General features: G+C 43.6%; 1 protein-coding gene across 1 annotated transcript in view; it reads left to right on the top strand.

Annotated features, from left to right (window-relative positions):
* Dgcr8 (DGCR8 microprocessor complex subunit) overlaps positions 1-19,079 on the top strand; it is a 41,015-nt gene continuing 21,936 nt past the window's right edge. The window contains exons 1-5 of the mRNA XM_051150664.1: positions 1-122; positions 4,889-5,888; positions 6,326-6,485; positions 17,990-18,132; positions 18,253-18,535. Coding sequence (XP_051006621.1) covers positions 5,169-5,888; positions 6,326-6,485; positions 17,990-18,132; positions 18,253-18,535 — 1,306 coding nt within the window. The 5' untranslated portion in view covers positions 1-122; positions 4,889-5,168. The remainder of the gene's footprint in view (positions 123-4,888; positions 5,889-6,325; positions 6,486-17,989; positions 18,133-18,252; positions 18,536-19,079) is intronic.

Raw genomic sequence — 19,079 nt, 5'->3', positions numbered from 1 at the left:
CGAGTCTCCAGAGCCGAGAGCTTTTGCGAGGGCCTTCGCGGGTTGCGGCGGCGCCGGGGCGGTGAGGGTCGGCCGGCTGTGGTCGGGCTGCGGGCGGCTCGGGCAGGTCGCGGGCGCCACAGGTAGGTGCGGGGCGCGAGGGGCGCCCCGCGGGCGGCGGGCGCTGCGGCCTGGAGAGGCTGCGCCCTTCCCTTCCTCACCCACCAACCCCCCCCTCCCTTCCCGGGCGAGGCCTCAGGCCGGGGCTCGGGGCGGGGCACGGCGCGCGAGGCGGGCTGGGCCACGCGGAGTCGCGGCGGCCTTTGTGCGGTGGCGGCCGGGCCCCGGAGCCCAGGCATCGTGGACTTAGGGTGCTGTCGGTCTGGTAACGAAGCCCCTTGGCCTGTGGGCCCGAAGCCATCGCCTCGCCTTCTGGCGGGAGAGATGTGGGCAGGGACAGCTCTCGCCCTGAACTGTGCCTGTTTCGGGTGTTTGGAAGAGCCGAGTAGCCGCCCAAGTCGCCCCCTAATTACCCGTCATGAAGTGTCGTGTAGCTTATCAGGATGTGGTTTTACAGCAACAATGAACGTGGTAGATATAAACGGGAGGCGGCAACCTGTTGACAGTGATACCTGTCAAGTAGTAGCATCCAGGGGACTTGGGTTGCTTTGGGTAGGAGTTTGATTTGCCATCTTGCATGTGTGCATGTACCTCGTTGCGGGATACAGACATGTCCTATCTGGGGTTGTAGACTCTTGTAAGCCAATCGCTGGGAGGTGGCCACTATCTTCTGGCTCAAACTGGACTCCCAGTGCTGAAAGTGGCTCAGTCCTCACTGCAAGCCATCGCTAACCAAAGGGAGTGAGTGACCGGTCAAGTGAGTGTGGCCTGTAAGTTCAGAAGAGGAGGATTTTCACGGTGACAAAGGAATTGATATGGTCATACTGCCTTTGGGTTGAGCAGGACGCTGTCGCACTGTCCCCCACAGTTAGATCTCCATGCCTGTCCAGCAAGTAGAAATTGTTGGGTAAAGCGCTGTGCTAGGGTCCAGGGTAGCTAGCTACGGGTCTGGCTTGCTCACAGTCCAATTGGCAAAGCAAGATCTGCATCCACAGGGTCAAAAGCTGAAGAATAGTGAAGCTGAAGGCCTGTTCTTTGAGCTCGGCATGGCCAGGCATGCTGTGGAGCAGGCGCTTCACTGTGGTGTCTCAGTTTTATCTTGTGAGGAACATGATTTTGACTGGTATGCCCAGTTTTGGCCTTTTGTTGTCATCATCCCCCTCCCATGTGACCACAGCTAGTCTTCACATCAACGTGCCTTGACATCTTCGTGATTCCATCTCCAACCCTGCCCTCCCTTCTGATCTCCAACCTCCTGCTTCTAGTTGTTCTTTTCACTTGGCATAGATTACTTTGATACCAAATAGTTTGATCTAAGCGAAGCTCCAGTCACAGCCCTTGCCAGAACAATCCTTAATGCCTGTCTGAAGTTACCTTGGTGCCTCCCTTAGGCCTTCATACATCTCTCAGGAAACCTTGCTACCTGTTTCCAACAGCAGACCATGTCTCAGAAACTGCAGCTTAAAGTCCTGGTACAAACTACCTGGTGAGCTTTTAAATTCTTCTTCCCTCTAATTTGATCCCCACTTTCACCCTCTTAGTAGTTTTTCTGAACACAGAGTGACTCGTTAAATTGCAAGATGTTATAAAACTGAGGTAATACAGACTCGGTCCTGTTGTTTGGGTGGCAGAGCAGCTGTACCATTTCATGGCTTTGTGACCTTGAGCAAATTTTTTAACCTTTCTGTCACTGTCCTGAGTGAGTTGCATAAAATCCTTAGAGTGGGTCCTGTGTGAGGGTTGGCTGCCATTCCTATCTATGGGTTGATGATACCACTGTTTTGACCCCTTCTGTGCAGTATCCTGTTGCTAAAGATAAAAAAGGTGGGGGGGGGGGGAGAAGCCCCAGGATTCACTGACCTGGCCTGCTGCTGCTTTCCCTCAGCTTGGCCACACCGTTCATGTCTCTGATGTAGGGTCTTTGCTTTTTTGTTGTTTTTTGAGACAAGGTTTCTCTACTACACAGAGCCCTGGCTGTCCTGGACTCTCTCTGTAGACCAGGCTGACCTCGAACTCAGATCCACCTGCCTCTGCCTCCTGAGTGCTGGGATTAAAGGTGTGGGCCACCATTCCCGGATGGGTCTTTGCTTTTACTCTTGACCCTCCTTTTACCCTTGCAACCCACTTAGCTCCACCTGTGTCATCTTTAGGTGGGCACTGGCTTCAGAACCTTGTATGATCTTTTGGAAGCTGTTTCCTGTTTCTCAGCTTTTTTTTTTTTTTTTTTTTTTCTTGCTTTGTTTTAGCTGCAGTGTTTGTCAGCATTAGCATCATAGATACTTCTCTGTTATTATCCATCTCCCCCACTAATATGAAAGCTCTGTGGGGCAAGTGTTTTGTCTGCCTTGTACCTGTACTAACACATATAAATGTGTGTGCCTGATGGAAGGCATTCAGCAAATAGTTGATTAATAAATTGAGTAAGCTTTCAGAGGGAAAGTAAGAAACTTACCTAGGCCTGCCTGCTGCTGAGCCCAGGAGCTAGACAATTATCTTGTGCCTGCAAGATGTGAACTTTACTTTTCCGGGGCCACAGGTCCCACCTATGGTGTGTATCTCTTTAAATAAAGCCTACCCTGTTTAACACTTATTAATATCTTCATTTATTGTCTTTTTGTGGTTCTACACTGGCCCACTGCTCTTAACGTGCAGTATGGGTTCCCCGTCTAATACTTGGTCTTCGACCAATACTTGGGTATTCTTCTATTAGTATATTTTATCTCAGAAATCACAGATTTGACTTCCTGTGGTCTCTGCACACCTAACAGGCCCTGTCCTATTCTTATTTGAGGTTGTTAGAACTAAACATGCTGACCTGTCTGTCCTCTGCTGTGGTCCTTGGTTGCCAGGAAACTGGCTTTGTCCCTTTGGTCTCTCCTGGCTCCTTAGTGATTGCTGCACTTCTCAGTCATTCCTAAGCACCTTTGATGGGAACACCTTTACAGAGGTGTTTTGTTAAATTCCCGTTGAATTAAAAACTTGTTAGGCCAGAGGCAGGTGTATCTCTGTGAGTTCGAGGCCAGCCTATTCTACAAAGTGAGTCCCGGGACAGCTAAGGCTACACAGAGAAACTCTGTCTGGAAAAACTGGAAAGAAACAAAACAAAACACAGCAACAGAACCTGCTAGGCTATCTTTTAGGTTATAGGAAATAAAATGATAGTATAGTTTGACCTTTCAGCTATGTCCAGGCACACTATGGGGTCATGCTCTCTTGTTTGTGGTAGCACTTCTCAGTACACTGTGAGTATTTAAATGGTTTGACCTAAATAAGCCTCTGGCTTTTATGTTGTACCTTCAACAAGGCATAGCCACCCCACTCATTCCTTTCACTGTAAGCTGCTTATATAGTTGATGTTTTATGTGTCTCGTCCTCTCTGGGGTCTTAAGAATACGAGTTCTTGTAGATGCAGCCAGACTGTCACCCATGGGCATGGTCCTGTGTGTATGTCTGCACCTGTACCAGTGTGCATGGCATGTGCATGTTTCTGTGCATGATGCAGGAGTGTGCATGAGAGAGAAAGTGTGTGTGTGTGTGTCTACCAGTAGCCTTCCTGTGGGTCTTTGGTTTTGTGGCAAGCCTTTTGCTGATCTGCCTTCTGTGTTGTGTCATCCCTCTTTGCAAGCATCCTCTGTGGCAGAGCTTCCTAGGATTGTATCCTTCCCTCTCTGCTATTTCCCTCTTATGGTTTTGGTGCTTTCCTCCCAGTTCATGTGATCTCCTCCACCAGACCTCTTCAGGGCTCCAGAGTTGTGTTGCCTGAGTACTTGTGAGACAGGACTGCCTGCAGCATCCCTCTATTCTTCTCTAGACTTCCGCCTAGGTATTAGAGTGTATCTGCAGAGAAACTTTTTTTCTTCACCTCCTTGTTTTCTGCTTTCCACCCCCATAGGGTCTGCAAGCATAGACAATTTCTTGTTGTCTCCAGAGCTGCTTCTACATCTTTGTTTTGGAGAACTGTCCCAACACCTGGTGCAATCACCTATATACCTGGTATAGCCATGACTCTTATAAGGAGAGTCACTTCCCTCTTGGTAGCTCCCTATCCTCAGCCTGGAGCTAGGCTCCGGGTGGCACCTAGGACCCTTTTTCCCTTGGCTCTAGTTTTCTCCTATGTTGTCCCACTTACCGCCCCCCCCATCCCCAATACTAGCAGGCTCCCTTCCCAACAGACACCCTCCCTCTACTGGGAATGGATTTATGCTGCCACTCCTGGTGACCTCAGCACGCTGCATCACTGTCCTGTCCACGTGCCACGTTGTGGGCCCAGGAGAGGGGGTCGCTGGGTAGCAGAGTGCCTGACTATATCTCTGAGGTCCCTATTGCCACAGAGTTGAACTGAGGGTCTCGCTTGCCCTCTGACTGACCCAGCCTTTACAGGTGAGTAGATTGATGGCCAGGAGGAGGCCATGCACTCTACAAGTGTTCCTGAACTGGTGATCTCCTGCTGCATGCTTGCTCATCTACTAGGCTGAGTTATGGGAATGCTGTGGGAAAGTTTAGCTTTTTATTTTAGTCTTAATCCTTTTTGAGTTCTAAGACTATTTTTGTGCCTCTGAAATAGGGATTAGAATGAATAGTTGGTAAAATACATAATTTAGGACTTAAAGTTTAGATTCTGAAAAAAACTAGTAAGGTTAGTTTTTTTCTGATGTCTGAAAAGCTTGCTTAAAGGCAGTGTTATCTTAGCTCTTTACTATACCATTGATAGAATTTGATTTTTAACTTGTTACCAGAGAAGTAAAAGGCTTCTGTCATTTTGTGACAATATTTTTAAATTTCTTTGCAGGTGGAAGAAGAAAGGTGTCACTTTGGCATGAAGATAGACTCACTTAGACGTCAATCTTTTAAGCTGAGTGCATTGTGATTTCCAATAATTGAGGCAGTGGTTCTAAAAGCTGTCTACATTAATGAAAAGAGCAATGTGGCCAGCTTGACTAAGTCTCCAGTGTGTGCAACGCGGGCAGGACGGCACCGGGTCTCGACGGACTTGTGCATGTTAGCAGTATAGATTTATGTAAGGTGGTTTAAAACTCTGGTGTTTTAAAGTAGTCTTAACTGCTCATAATATGGAGACATATGAGAGTCCCTCTCCTCTCCCGCGTGAGCCCGCAGGAGAAGCGATGATGGAGAACCGAGCTTGTCCCTTCCAAGTGCTGCCCCATGAACAGTCTCCACCACCTCCCCTGCAAACGTCCAGTGATGCAGAGGTAATGGACGTTGGCTCTGGTGGTGATGGACAGTCCGAACCTCCTGCCGAGGACCCATTCAACTTCTACGGAGCTTCTCTTCTCTCCAAAGGATCCTTCTCTAAGGGCCACCTCCTCATAGACCCGAACTGTAGTGGCCACAGCCCGCGCACTGCCCGGCACGCACCTGCGGTCCGGAAGTTCTCCCCTGACCTTAAGTTGCTTAAGGATGTAAAGATTAGTGTGAGCTTTACTGAGAGCTGCAGGAGTAAGGACAGGAAGGTCCTGTACACAGGAGTAGAACGCAGCACTCGGGCCGAATGTAACCACCTCCTTAGTCCTGTCAGCGGGGACTTGCATGCTTGTCCCTTTGGCGGGAGTGTTGGTAATGGGGTAGGTCTAGGGGGTGAGAGTGCAGATAAGAAGGATGAGGAAAATGAGCTGGATCAGGAAAAGAGAGTGGAGTATGCAGTGCTCGATGAGTTAGAAGATTTTACTGACAATTTGGAGCTAGATGAAGAAGGAACAGGCGGGTTCACGGCTAAAGCAATCGTTCAAAGAGACAGAGTGGATGAAGAGGCCTTGAATTTCTCCTATGAGGTATGTTGGTGACTTGTTCTCTGGAGGGCACTGAGCAAAACCCAAAGAGAGGTTTGGAAGTGGCTTTATCTTTTGAAAGTGGGGAAGTCAAAGCTAAAGCCTATATGAGGTCAAAAACATTAATGTGGAGAAGAGAAAGATGTAAGGAGTTAATATTTCTAGAGTTTCTTAGTGGGAAGTTTGGCTAACTCGGAGCCTTATCTCTTTCCAACCTGAGTCAGTAGGTGCTGCTGAAAAGCCTCTTTGGCTGGGTGTGCTCCTGGAGTGGGCGTGTTGGTTTCACTTGTCATTTTATCCTGTTTGTTTTTCAGATGATCAAATGCCATCAGGGCATACCCAATCCCCATTGAGGGTCTCTGTATTTCCTCACACATGTGAAACTTGTTCTTGCTACAAAAACATGGAGGGCTGTAGGATCTGAACACCTTATTTTGCAGGATGACTTTGACAATGATGTGGATGCTTTACTAGAAGAAGGTCTCTGTGCTCCCAAGAAGAGGCGAATAGAGGAAAAGTATGGTGGAGACAGTGATCATCCATCTGATGGAGAGACAAGTGTGCAGCCAATGATGACCAAGATTAAAACAGTGCTCAAAAGTAAGTGAGTCTCTTAACAAATCTGGTATGCTTCAGAGCCTCGGAAGAGTTTTCTTCTCAAGAACATTTTGGGAGTTCTCAGGTGCCAGGCATGGGTCTGGGTAGAAACACAGATTGGAGTATATAATAGTCATGTGAAGTGAAGAGAAAACAAATTGTGCACAAGTACTCACATACACAACCCAGCTTTAGATCTTGACAAATTTCCGTGGAAGCCACAGAGAGGCTATAGAGGATCCCTGAATGGGGCACATGGGTGTGTGCCAGGATCAGTATCCTACACACATGGAGGCCAAGGCCAGAGGTAGGTTTTTGGTGCTTTGGCAGGTGATAGTTACCATCCAAGTTTTGGTTCTGTTGCAAGTGAATCAGGAAAGTACCAGAAGCAGGCTGACGTTAGTTAGATTCTGGGCTGCAGTGTGGAGCAGGATGGAAGCTCTGTGTGAATAGAAGTAGAAGTGTTTGGGAGATGTGCAAAGTGGCACTTAATACCTGCAGCTGATGAACACCCATGGTTGTATTATCAGGCTCTGATCCCAGTGCAGGGAAAGTGTAGGACAAGTCACACAAGCTTCTGTGTGGATTTGACTTAGTGGCGCCTAATATTATGGTAAGGATACTAGGATCAGTTGGCAGTAGGTGGCCATTAAAAGACACATGGGACTTAGGTATATAAGAGACCCTAGGCTATGCTAAGGGTGGAGAGGTTGCCCTCCTTGAGCTGCTGAGAAGGGAGGGTCTGTAAAGCTAAGTGCTAGATATTGCTGTACATGTTAGTAGCTGAGCTGTGGAGATGGTCATGATAGGTAATTTCAGACCAGGTGAGCCTTGGCCTACAGCTTCTGTGGAAGGATGGGTTTTTGTTTTTGTTTTTGTTTTTAAGAATTTATTTATTTATTTAGTATGTAGCGTTCTGCTTGCAAGTACACCTGCACACCAGAAGAGGGCACTAGATCTCATAGATGGTTGTTAGCCACCATGTGGTTATTGGAATTGAACTCAGGACCTTTTGAAGGGCAGACTCTTAACCTTTGAGCTATCTCTCCAACCCTTGTTTTTGTTTTTTAAATCTCAGTCATTCCATTTTACCAATAAAGATTTGGGAGCTGGTGTGAATGCCTGCCAGCTCAGAGAAGCAGAGAAAGCATCCAGCTGACCTTCCTTCATAGCTGACTTCCCAGAAAGAATGGCCCCTCTCCCGTGCTGTCTCAAACAACCCCTCAAACTGATTGCCTCTCCCTTCTACTTCCTGTGTGTCTCTCTGTCTTCCTGATGTCTTTTCTTTTTCCATCCGAGGTGGGGTTTTTTCTATGTTATCTTGGCTGCCCTGGACTCACTTTGTAGACCAGGCTGGCCTTGAACTCACAGCATTCCACCTGCCTTTGCCTCCCAAGTGCTAGGATTAAGGGTATGTGCCACCATACCCGGTTCCTAATGTCCTCTTAACTATATATATACTTTTTTTTCTTAATAATTCACTTCCTGTCAGCAGGTTGCTTGTTCTGCCTCTTGACCTATGGTTGACTTTATTTACAGTATTCAAGAAGAAGGCTCTTGGATTAAAGGTGTGTGCTAAGGCTGAGCCACACCACAACTAAAACCAGATTTTTTTCCCAATAAATAGCACAATCTTGGGGAGGGGATCCACAGTGTGTCCAAATATCCTGCAACATTTCCCCCCTTTTTGTCTAAGTAAAAGGAAAGGTTTTTAACAGAGTAAAACTATTTACAATAATGAAGCTATTTCTGCCAAGCTTTCCAAAATGACCAACTGGGTTGTATTTGGTAGTCTTAGAATTAAGTATTTTTAAGTTCAAAGTTCTATAAAGTGTTCATGCCAGTCTCTTTTGAACTCAGCAGTTTGAATGTCCCAAATAGTTTGTTGTCCAAAGCTGATCTTTGGGAAGTGTTTGTCAGCTTAGTGGCAATCCTGTTTAGGTAGAATACAGCAGTCAACCCAAAGGTGTCCACTGTTTGTGCAGAACCTGGTGGGAGAAGAGGCATGGGGCAATCCAGGTGGATTCATTGTTGCAGGACCTCATCATCTTCTTGGAGACTCAAAAGTTACTCTTAGGAATGCTATAAAACGTTTTAAATGCCATATTCAACAGATATCCAATTAGAGGATCACAATCTATTAAGTACATCCAAGGTACATAAACTTTGTTCCTAAGTTACCTGCTTCAGACTCAAACCTGAAAACACAGGAAGCCGTATGACTCCTAGTATCATGACAAAAAGTTTATATATATGCATAATCTGATAGATTTTGTGATATATGTACCTTAAGAAAAGTTTTAGAGCCGGGCGTGGTGGCGCACGCCTTTAATCCCAGCACTCGGGAGGCAGAGGCAGGCGGATCGCTGTGAGTTCGAGGCCAGCCTGGTCTACAAAGCGAGTCCATGATGGCCAAGGCTACACAGAGAAACCCTGTCTCGAAAAACCAAAAAAAAAAAAAAAAAAAAAGAAAAGTTTTAGAAAGTCAAATGAAGACTAAAAGATTATGAGATTAGTGACAATATTTTTTGTTTTCCTCTATCCCATACATGTAGCTCTTCTGATATCAGACAGAGATTTTAGGTTTTCCTTTAACAACTGTATGTGGGTTTAGAGACCGAGAAAGCCACGCTGCAACCCAAAAGCTACCTTTAATTTTTAGTTGAGCTGGGACCACATAACCATTTGCCACTTATGTCTACAGGGAGCCGCAGAGAAAAGCATTTGGGAATCTGATGTGATTGGGCCTGCTGCCTGGCAGGAAGAAAGAAGGGAGCACCCACCTGGGCTGCCCCACCCCTAGCCCACATTGGGTGGGTTTCAGGCAGGAAGGGCCCATGGTGGCATGGGTGCTGGCACTAGTCTGGGGCTCTGAGCTGGGATTTCAGACCAGTCAGCGGGAGGTGGCCTGTTTAGTCTTTTTCTTGGGATATTTTTCTTGATGATTCATCTTTTCCCTAAGATGTTTCACTTGTTCAGTGCTCTCCTGATTGGTTGGTTGTCTGCTTTTATTCTCCTGGAAAGATAAGAGCAAAACCCTGCCCCAACCCTAATTCTGGTATCTTCCTTTTTTGGGCAGAATTTTTGTTTTGTTTTTGGGTTTTTTGTTTTTTGTTTTTTTGACATCAGAAAAAGTATTGTTTTTCAGTTGAAATTTTAAAAAATTTCTTTTGAAACCTTGAAACTAAATATACCTTAGTATGTGTGGATAAGTATACCTATGGTCCCCTTTCTCTTTATATGTAAATTTAAGGTTTAAGTGTGTTTATTTTTAGATTGCAAAGGACATTAACTTTTGATTTCAGCCTGCCTTTTGCAAGTAGCTTTTAAACTTAAATCACTGTAATTCTTTTTTTTTTTTTTTTTTTCCAAAAATAAGTTTTATTTATTTATTATGTATACAGTACTCTGCCTGCATGTACACCTGCAGGCCGGAAGAGGGCATCAGATCACACTATAGACAGTTGTTAGCCATCATGTGGTTGCTGGGAACTGAACTCAGGACCTCTGGAAGAACAGACAGTGCTCTTAACCTCTGAGCCATCTCTCCAGGCCCATCACTGTAATTCTTAAGTACCCGTCTCTGCCTCTCAAATGTTGGGATTAAAGGTGTGAACCACCACCTGGCTATGGATTCCTTAAAATGGTTATTCTCATAGGTTGTCTTGGTTTCCCATTTCCCCTTACTTTTTAATGTTGGTTTTTTTTGAATTTTTAAAAAATATTTATTTATTTTATTTATTGTATATCAGTGCTTTTTCTGCCAAAGAAGGCATCAGATCACATTATAGATGGTTGTGAGCCACCATGTGGTTGCTGGGAATTGAACTCAGGACCTCTGGAAGAGCAGGTAGCTCTTAACCACTGAGCCATCTCTCCAGCCCCAAGGTTTTTTGAATGTTTAATCCATCAGTTGCTGATTTATTCTGAAGTTGTTCCCTGTCAAATTTTAGTATTCTAGTCTAATTTTTTAAAAGATTTATTTATTTGTTTGTTTTTTATCTATATGAGTACTCTGTTTGAATGTACACCTACATGCCAGAAGAGGGCATCAGATCTCATAGATGGTTGTGAGCCACCACGTGGTTGTCAGGAATTGAACTCAGAACCTCTGGAAGAGCAGTTAGTGCTCTTAACCACTGCACCATCTCTCCAGCCCAGTATTCTAGTCCTAATTAAACATGATACTAATTTGTTCACAGTTTTATTGTTTTCAGACATTTTGTCTGCCTTGCCTGCATGAGCTGCATAAAATTTGATGTCTTTGCTAACTTTTGCTAGGTTTCATCCTTATCATATATGCCTCCCATGACCAGATAGTTTTGCCCTTTATCTATCTGCCAGTTGTGGTTTTCCATTTTGATGACCATTAAGCTATACCAATGCACACGTACCACGCATTGGAGAGATTTTCCTTTTGCTTTCCTAGCTGTTTGCCTTATAGACGGTAGTGCTACACTGATTTTGTGCTTCCTTCCACAGTATTAGCCATTCTAGTTCCTGGTCTGTAGGCGGTTGCTTTCCATTAGTTTTGATGGAACAACGCTTTAGCTAAATGTTGTGACCATTCTGTAAGTCTCCATAGTTCAGTAGGTGCCTGTCTTGGGGTAGGGTGAGCAGCTTAAGCAACTGAGCTATTTCCTCACTGCAGGAAGGCATGAACCCCTTTACTACCACATCCTGGTCACAAAGTTATTCAGATAAGTACCAGTTCACTGTAATACCTTAAGCCTGGGAAGGACTTTTTGTTTTTGCTTTTTTTGGTTTTTTGAAACAAGAGTTTCTCTGTGTAGCCTTGGCTGTCCTGGACTCACCTTGTAGACCAGGCTGGCCTCGGACTCACAGCAGTCTGCCTTCCTCTGCCTCCCGAGTGCTAGCATTAAAGGTGTGCACCACCACCGCCTGGCGGGAAGGACTGTTTTTGAATGGCTCTAATCCATTGTTAGGGGCGGCCTTTAACCATCAGGTGGTTGGCAATGACTGAGTATATAATGTTCTCCATGCCTCGTAAAATGTCCTTGTTTCTCAAAGAAAGAATATTTTCTGTATATGAAAAGTGTTTGCAATAGAAGCTAACAGGCAGTTTTTTGTGGACTCCTTTTTACTTTATGAACAGTCCCTCATTGCCAATCCACCAGTAAGTATGAAATCCATAATTAAGGTATCACCTGGTTCAGCATTGGTCAGGGGTGCATGCATGGAGATGAGCCTGCCTGCAGTTGCAAAAGCTGCTCTTTGCTCCTGTCTCCATTGGAAATCAACTGTCTTTCTAGTAAGCCTGTAGAGGGTTTTTATAATAATATGTAAATATGGTATGTGATTTCTCTAGTGTTGCAAACATGACAATTAGCTATATCTGAGTTTTTGCCCTGGATGGTGGGATCAAAGGTGTGCGCCACCACTACTTTGTTTGCTGTAACTCTAGAGTTTAGAAAACAACTAGTTTACAGAGATATGCATGTCTTTGGGATTAAAGGCATGGGCTACCACCATCCTGCTCAAACATTTTATCTTAGCTCTAGATCTCTCCAACTCTTATTAAAGATTTAGAAAACAAGTTTGGACTATAGTAAACCTTTGAATTTACGTAAAATATTGCCTCTTAACTGTTTTTAATTCCAAAAACAAAAACTTTTTATTTAAGAAGAAAACTCAAGCCGGGCGTGGTGGCGCACGCCTTTAATCCCAGCACTCGGGAGGCAGAGGCAGGCGGATCGCTGTGAGTTCGAGGCCAGCCTGGTCTACAAAGCGAGTCCATGATGGCCAAGGCTACACAGAGAAACCCTGTCTCGAAAAACCAAAAAAAAAAAAAAAAGAAAACTCAAAAGCTGATGTCCAAGATGATGTGGGCCAGATGGCAATGTACAATCTAATATTCTAACATGTAATTAAGAAAGACACGTGTTTCAAGAAAAACCGTTTTTCATTTCATGCCAGTAAGGCAAATGTGCCTTTGGTAAATTATCATTCGAAAATAATTATTTTTATTTTTTCATGCCTCAATAAATGAAAGACAATTGTTAGTCTTTATAAGTTAGTTTGGATTGAATGACCAAGAGGTCATCTCTCCTTATTCAAGAGGTCTCCTGTTCTGATCTAATCTATCAATTTTGATAGTGCCCACAGCTTTTCTTCTCCAACATAACACATATCCCTGTTTTCATTCTGAGGTCAGCACATCTTTAAAATATATGCCTGACTTAATTCAGCAGTTTGTTTTTTCCCCTACTATCCAGTGTCTCTCCACAGCTGTTGTTTCTTTCTCATTAGCATTTAAAATTTTTAAAGTTAAAACTCTGGGGGGCGAGGTCTTTTTTTTTTTTTTCCCTTTCCTTTCCCTGAGACAGGGTTTCTCTGTGTAGCCTTGGCTGTCCTGGACTCACTTTGTAGACCAGGCTGGCCTTGAACTAACTCATAGCGATCTGGCAGCCTCTGCCTCCCCAAGTTCTGGGATTAAAGATGTGTGCCACCACTCTCGGCACATTGTCAGTTTTAATTTGTACAGGTATCCCTATAATAGCCATAACTTCTAATAAATGTGTAATTATAGAATCAGCCTTATCAGAACTTAAAGCAATGGCCTATTGAAATCTTGAATATGTACATATGATATGGTGCACCTATTTTAATTTTCCAGCTCTATAAATTGAAACACATCCAATTGCCAAATTTCATTACTTTGGGTACCTTTTGGGTTACTTCCTAAAGGTAATGGAGCTTGGTTATAGAAAGAAAAAGTAGGACAGTGCCTTATAATTTCCTTGGCTTGTTGCCAAGTGATAGAAAAATCTTTGCTTCAAACCTTTGCTGGTTAACATGGTGTTTCCTATGAAATTCTGAGGCTTCTAGCACATTTGCTATTAGCAGCTGATCAGTTTCATCATTGCTTTGTGCTAGAGGACCTGGTAGACCTCTATGGGATCTGATGTGTTACAGACTGTTGTGGTTAATTTAACAGTATGACTTATTCATTTTTATTATTAGCCCTATAATTATTATTACAACAGTATTTTCTAACCCACTAGCAATCAATGAAGACACAAACACTTGTTATATTTTAAAATAGCCTTAGTTAACCTGGGGCAGGGCAGATATTAATCCCCTAAACTACCTCACATAGTGGGGCAGGTATCCCATACCCTGCCCCAAATACTTGCTTAATTGTCATCATCTGGGCCAAATTTCCATCCATGTTGGCTCCTTCTTTCTCCTCTTGTCTCTCCTCTCGTCTCTTTTGGTCTCTCTCCCAAAAGCCCAAGAATCTTAGCCATGCCTATCCCATTTGCCCTGCCCAGGTGTGTTGGCCTTTTAATTAATCAAACAGGAACAAAGTTTTAGGCAAGGTTATAAACATTTTGGGTTATGTGAGTCTGATCATTTGGGCAGACCAGACCAACCTCCAGCGATATACAATGGTTGATACCTATTTCTAGTTGCTTGTTGTAGTTGAATAAATAATGAAGTTAATTCTGAATCATCCATAACAAGTTCTGCAGTTTCTATATGTAAAACGACCCTTTTCTCATGTTGAGAATCAGTATCTATATGAATGGCATACAGCTCTTGTTAATTGAACTGAATCATAAGGGCTTTGCACCATGTTACTTATTTTTCCTGATTTACAGCCTGCCTTGATTTATTTGCATCAGTATGGAGTGTAGTGGCTCCGGAAACTGATACTATATGAAGAAGAATCCATTTAGTTCTTTTTATGAACTAAAGTCTCTTGTTTTAGGGATATATGTTGTTACTCTATCCAAAAGAAATTACTGGAAGCTCTTTGCCAGTGTTCATATTCTGCCCGTAATGAGGCAATTTCAGCATTGGTAAAAGGTACTACAGTTTCTTCTGGGTCTGTTCTGCTAGTTGACGAAGTCTCTTTTTTCTTTTCACAATCAATTCAGAAACCTTTTCTAAAGAGATCTTTGATTTTTTAAAAATTCTGTTAGTGTGCTAAAAATACCCATTTTAAGATATTCTCTCTGCATAAGAATTTTTGTGGGAGAATTGGTAGAAGGCAAAATAAAATACAATTAAGTTTTGGATCCAAGAAGTTCACGTGTGCATCCTGTAATCTCTTTTCTACCAGAGCCAATTCTCTCTGAGCCTCAGCTTATAATTTTCTTGAACTATTTAAGTTCTTATCACCTTGTAAGGTTTGAAATGAATTACTTAGCTCTTGAGTAGTTAATCCAGTTGTAGCCTGTAGCCAGTTAATATCTCCAGGCAGTTTTTTTTGAAAATCATTAAAAGTTTAATCCTGATTTGTACTTCTTTTTGGATTATTTTTAGAAAAAACATTGTTTCAAGGAATACCTTGCCTATAGTACCTTTTCAAATGAACTTGCTTATCACAATTAAAACATAGGACATTTTGATTTTTCTTAAAACTTTTAGAAATTACCTATATCAGAGCACCATCGTAAATGTGAAATCCAATATCAGTCATATTCCATTTGCCTGTTGGTGCTGATCTTACCTTTTTAAGGCCTAATCAACCTTTTGCATTCTGGTTACCATTTTCAAAAGCCAAAGATTGGATTAATATGTATTTGTCTGATATCTGACTTCGATACTATTCTGTTGACAGCTGAAGTCAATCTTTGCAAAAAATCATTGAAGGCTTCTTTTGGGCTTTGTATAATTTTAATAAATGACTCAGACCTCTTTCCTGATTCTTTAACCTTGTCCCAGGCATTTAAAGCTGCTAAATGACATAGTGCCAAAGAATGATCAAGTTCAAGCTGCATTTGTAAATCAGCATATTGATCTTCACCTAGCAACTGATCTTGGGAAATAGTAATGCCTAATTTGTTGTTCTATTGTTTTAACTTCCTCTTTTCACCATGCTCACCATTGTAACTGAGGTCCAGCCTCCAATATTGCTGTTACCAAATCTTTCCAGTCTTGGGGAATAATTTTTCCTGATTTTCTCATCAATTTAATATCTGCTTTACAAGGTGAATACATACCATATGATATGTCCAATTCCTTAAATCTCCTCAAATCTAATATGTCTATAGGATTCCATCTAACTTCTTCAAAACTTTGGGGGGGATACCTGTTATCTGCTGGTAGTTCTTGTACAGTAACTGAATAAACTGAGGTTGATTTTCCTAGCAAGCTTGGGCTGCCCTCCTTCAGCTTAATCATGCAGTGGCATGATAGATCTTTGTCTAAATTCCTCTGTCTGTGTCTGAGTCTTTTCCTTATTGTCATTTACAAATCTTTCTAAGGCTTTTAATTGATCTACTTTTCATAATTGGCACAAAGAACTACTATGGCTCTTAAGGATAAAATATGAGTTAACAGACTGATAGTAATTAAAATTGGTATTATGTCTCAGTTAAGTCATGTATTTTTTCATTTTCTACTTGTATTTTCAAGCCATCTAAAGTAGCACCATACAGGGTCCTGATATCCAGCATTATGTTTCCTAACCCTAATGTGGGAAAGATTTTTCTTCTTCTCTCCTGGAGGACTTTCCAGGTGTCTTACCAAATCTGATGGTTTCTCAGTTTGTTCACGGCTGGAATGTATGGTTGTGCCATGAGTTGGAGTGCCGTTTTTTCTTTCTTTCTTTCTTTCTTTCTTTCTTTCTTTCTTTCTTTTTTTTTTTTTTTACAAATTCTCAATTGCCAGGTGATGGTGGTGCATACCTTTAATCTCAGTACTTGGAAGGCAGAGGCAGATGGATCTTTGTGAGTTTGGTGCCAGCCTGGTCTACAGAAGGAGTTCCACAACAGCCAGAGCTGCACAGAGAAACCCTGTCTCAAACAACCCAAAAAAAAAAAAAAAAAAACCAAAAAAACAAAACCCTCAAAAATGATCAATAACAATTTGAGAGCCAGATGCTGGGGTGAAAGTCTACTAGTTCTGAGAGGCAGAGAAATCACCCAGCTGGCTTCCCTCCTCAGTCCGATGACCTCTCAGAGATAATGCCTCCTTTCCCATGCTTTATCAAACAACCCTTCAAAATCATGGCGGGGGGGGGGGGGGGGGCCCGCACAGTGTGATCAGATATCCTGCAATAGATAGGTAAGATGTTCTTCATCTTGGTGTTCCTGGAAGGTTATCTTCATGGTCTTTCCACGGTTTCAGGAGTCCCACACGGCAGCAGTGTCCCTGGCTTATTTACATACCTATGAGGAGTTGAAGCAGGAACGTGATACTTGGAAGTCTTCAGATAGCTTGGTGGCCTTTGTCGGCCTGCTGTCACAGATAGGAGTCTAGGGTAAACTTGTCTATATTGTGCTCGGGCCCACGTTCTGTTTGCTGCTTCCCCTGAATTAGACCAGAGTTTGTGTGAAGCGGTTCCCCTTTGGTCAAGTTTCTGGAAGTTGTACCCATAGGTGTACTTCTGTACTTTTGGGTCTATACTATCGTGGTGGCTGATGTTGAGCCTTCTCAGATAGTCAGTAGCCTTTTTATTAAATCATGTCTAGGTTTCATTTATATTTTCATTAATTTCTAGATAATCATATTGTTCCTAATACCTGTAAGAACATTTGTTTTTAGTTAATTCTTTGATTCTTTTTCCTCATATTAGTTTTATCATTGAAGAGAGGTAAGTTTAAAACAAGTCTGGTACTTAAAACTGCCAGTAAGGCAAAGAAAAGGTTGGAAGCAGTATCTTAAAGGCAATGTAGAATGCTGGGTGGTGGTGGTGGTGGTGGTGGTGGTAGTGGTGGTGCAGCACACCTTTAATTCCAGCACTCAGGAGGCAAAAACAGGTGGATCTCTGAGTTTGAAGTCAGCCTGTCTTACAGAACGAGTTCCAGGACAGCCAGTCCAGGCCTACGTAGAGAACCCTGTCTCAAAAAAAAACAAAAACAAAACACAGTGAGTGTTCCTAACTGCTGAGCCATCTCTCCAGCCCCCTTTGTTTTTTGTTTTATTTGTTTGTTTTTGAGACAGGGTTTCTCTGTAGCCTTGGCTGTCCTGGACTCACTTTGTAGACCAGGCTGGCCTCGAACTCACAAAGATCCACCTGCCTCTGCCTCCCAAGTGCTAGGATTAAAGGCGTGTACCGCCACCGCCTCCGCCACCACCACCACCCCCAGCCCCCTTTGTTTTTTTAAAATGGTGCTGTGGGATCCAATCCAGGATTTGGCATTTGGTAATAAGGTAGTGTTATTTACTGCTGTGCACCCGGTCACGAGGAACAGTAGATGATATATTTGCAGTGTATTAGCAAAGCCTACTCATTCCTCCAGCACCTGTTACCATGACTGAACAGGTAGGGGAAATCCAGTGTCTGTGTTCTCCAACTGTGGAGGCAGAAGCTAGAGTTGGGACTTTCTTGAACTATTTGAGGCTTCTTGGGCATTGTTTATTCATGTAGAAGTCCTTACCTCACTCCACATTCTATCCTAGGGGTGCAGTTGGTTTCATTAGTCAGGTAGAAACTTAGCAAGACCCACAAAGTACAAAAACTGTTTAAGAGGCATTGTCTAATTATCTTTTGTTTGTAAAGGGATTGCAGAAAGTTTCTGTGTTCTGTGTAGGCCGTGGCCGTCCACCTACAGAGCCATTACCTGATGGATGGATCATGACTTTCCATAACTCTGGAGTCCCTGTATACCTGCACAGAGAGTCTCGAGTGGTCACCTGGTCCAGACCCTACTTTTTGGGAACAGGAAGCATACGGGTAGGGGAATAGTCTGTCATGTATTTAGGCATGTCTGTTTTCAGTGCTTGTCTGCATGTGTACAGTAAAACAGACTCAGAGTTATCCTGATAACCCTGGTTTCAATTTCACTATCCACAGAAACACGATCCTCCTCTAAGCAGTATCCCCTGTCTGCATTATAAGAAAATGAAGGACAACGAGGAACGGGAGCAAAGCTGTGATCTCACCCCCAGTGGGGAGGTGTCACCTGTCAAGCCACTGGGTCGATCTGCAGAGTTAGATTTCCCTCTGGAAGAGCCTGACTCAATTGGTGGAGACTCAGGGTCCTTAGATGAAAAGGACCCACTAGGGGCTGAGGCAGCCCCTGGAGCCCTGGGACAAGTGAAGGCCAAAGTAGAGGTGTGCAAAGATGAATCAGTTGGTAAGTATTCTCAGTCTCTCAGTGCGCCGCTCCACCCCCCCCCCACCCCCGCTCGTTTTTTTTCGAGACAGGGTTCTCTGTCTAGCCTTGGCTGTCCTGGACTTACTTTGTAGACCAGGCTGGCCTCAAGCTCACAGCGATCCGCCTGCCTCTGCCTCCCAAGTGCTGGGATTAAAGGCGTGCGCCACCACCTCCCAGTGCTACCTGGATTTTCACTCCTACCATATGCTGTGCATCCAGTTTTTATTTGTATCTGAGAGGGGACCTTTTCCTGTACAGCTCACACGCCAGGCAGGCTCTGTCAGTGCCAGAGCTTTGCAGCATCTGACTCCCAAAAGCTTCAATAGAGATGATATGGCAATGTTACCTAGCCTTTCTGGTTTTATACCACCTCTGAAGTCTTGCTCTTCAGTACAGTGTGCTCCTGTAACATTGTTTAAATTTATCTGGTGAGATGAGAATGAGCCTGCAGGCATAAAGTCAGCACCAAGGAACTCCCATTCTTTCTTTTGATACATGGTTCTGCTTTTTGACTTTCACATAC

The sequence above is a fragment of the Acomys russatus genome, chromosome 8, assembly GCF_903995435.1.
Source record: "Acomys russatus chromosome 8, mAcoRus1.1, whole genome shotgun sequence".
In the NCBI taxonomy this organism is placed as follows: domain Eukaryota; kingdom Metazoa; phylum Chordata; class Mammalia; order Rodentia; family Muridae; genus Acomys; species Acomys russatus.
This window is presented reverse-complemented; position numbering and strand designations above follow the sequence as displayed.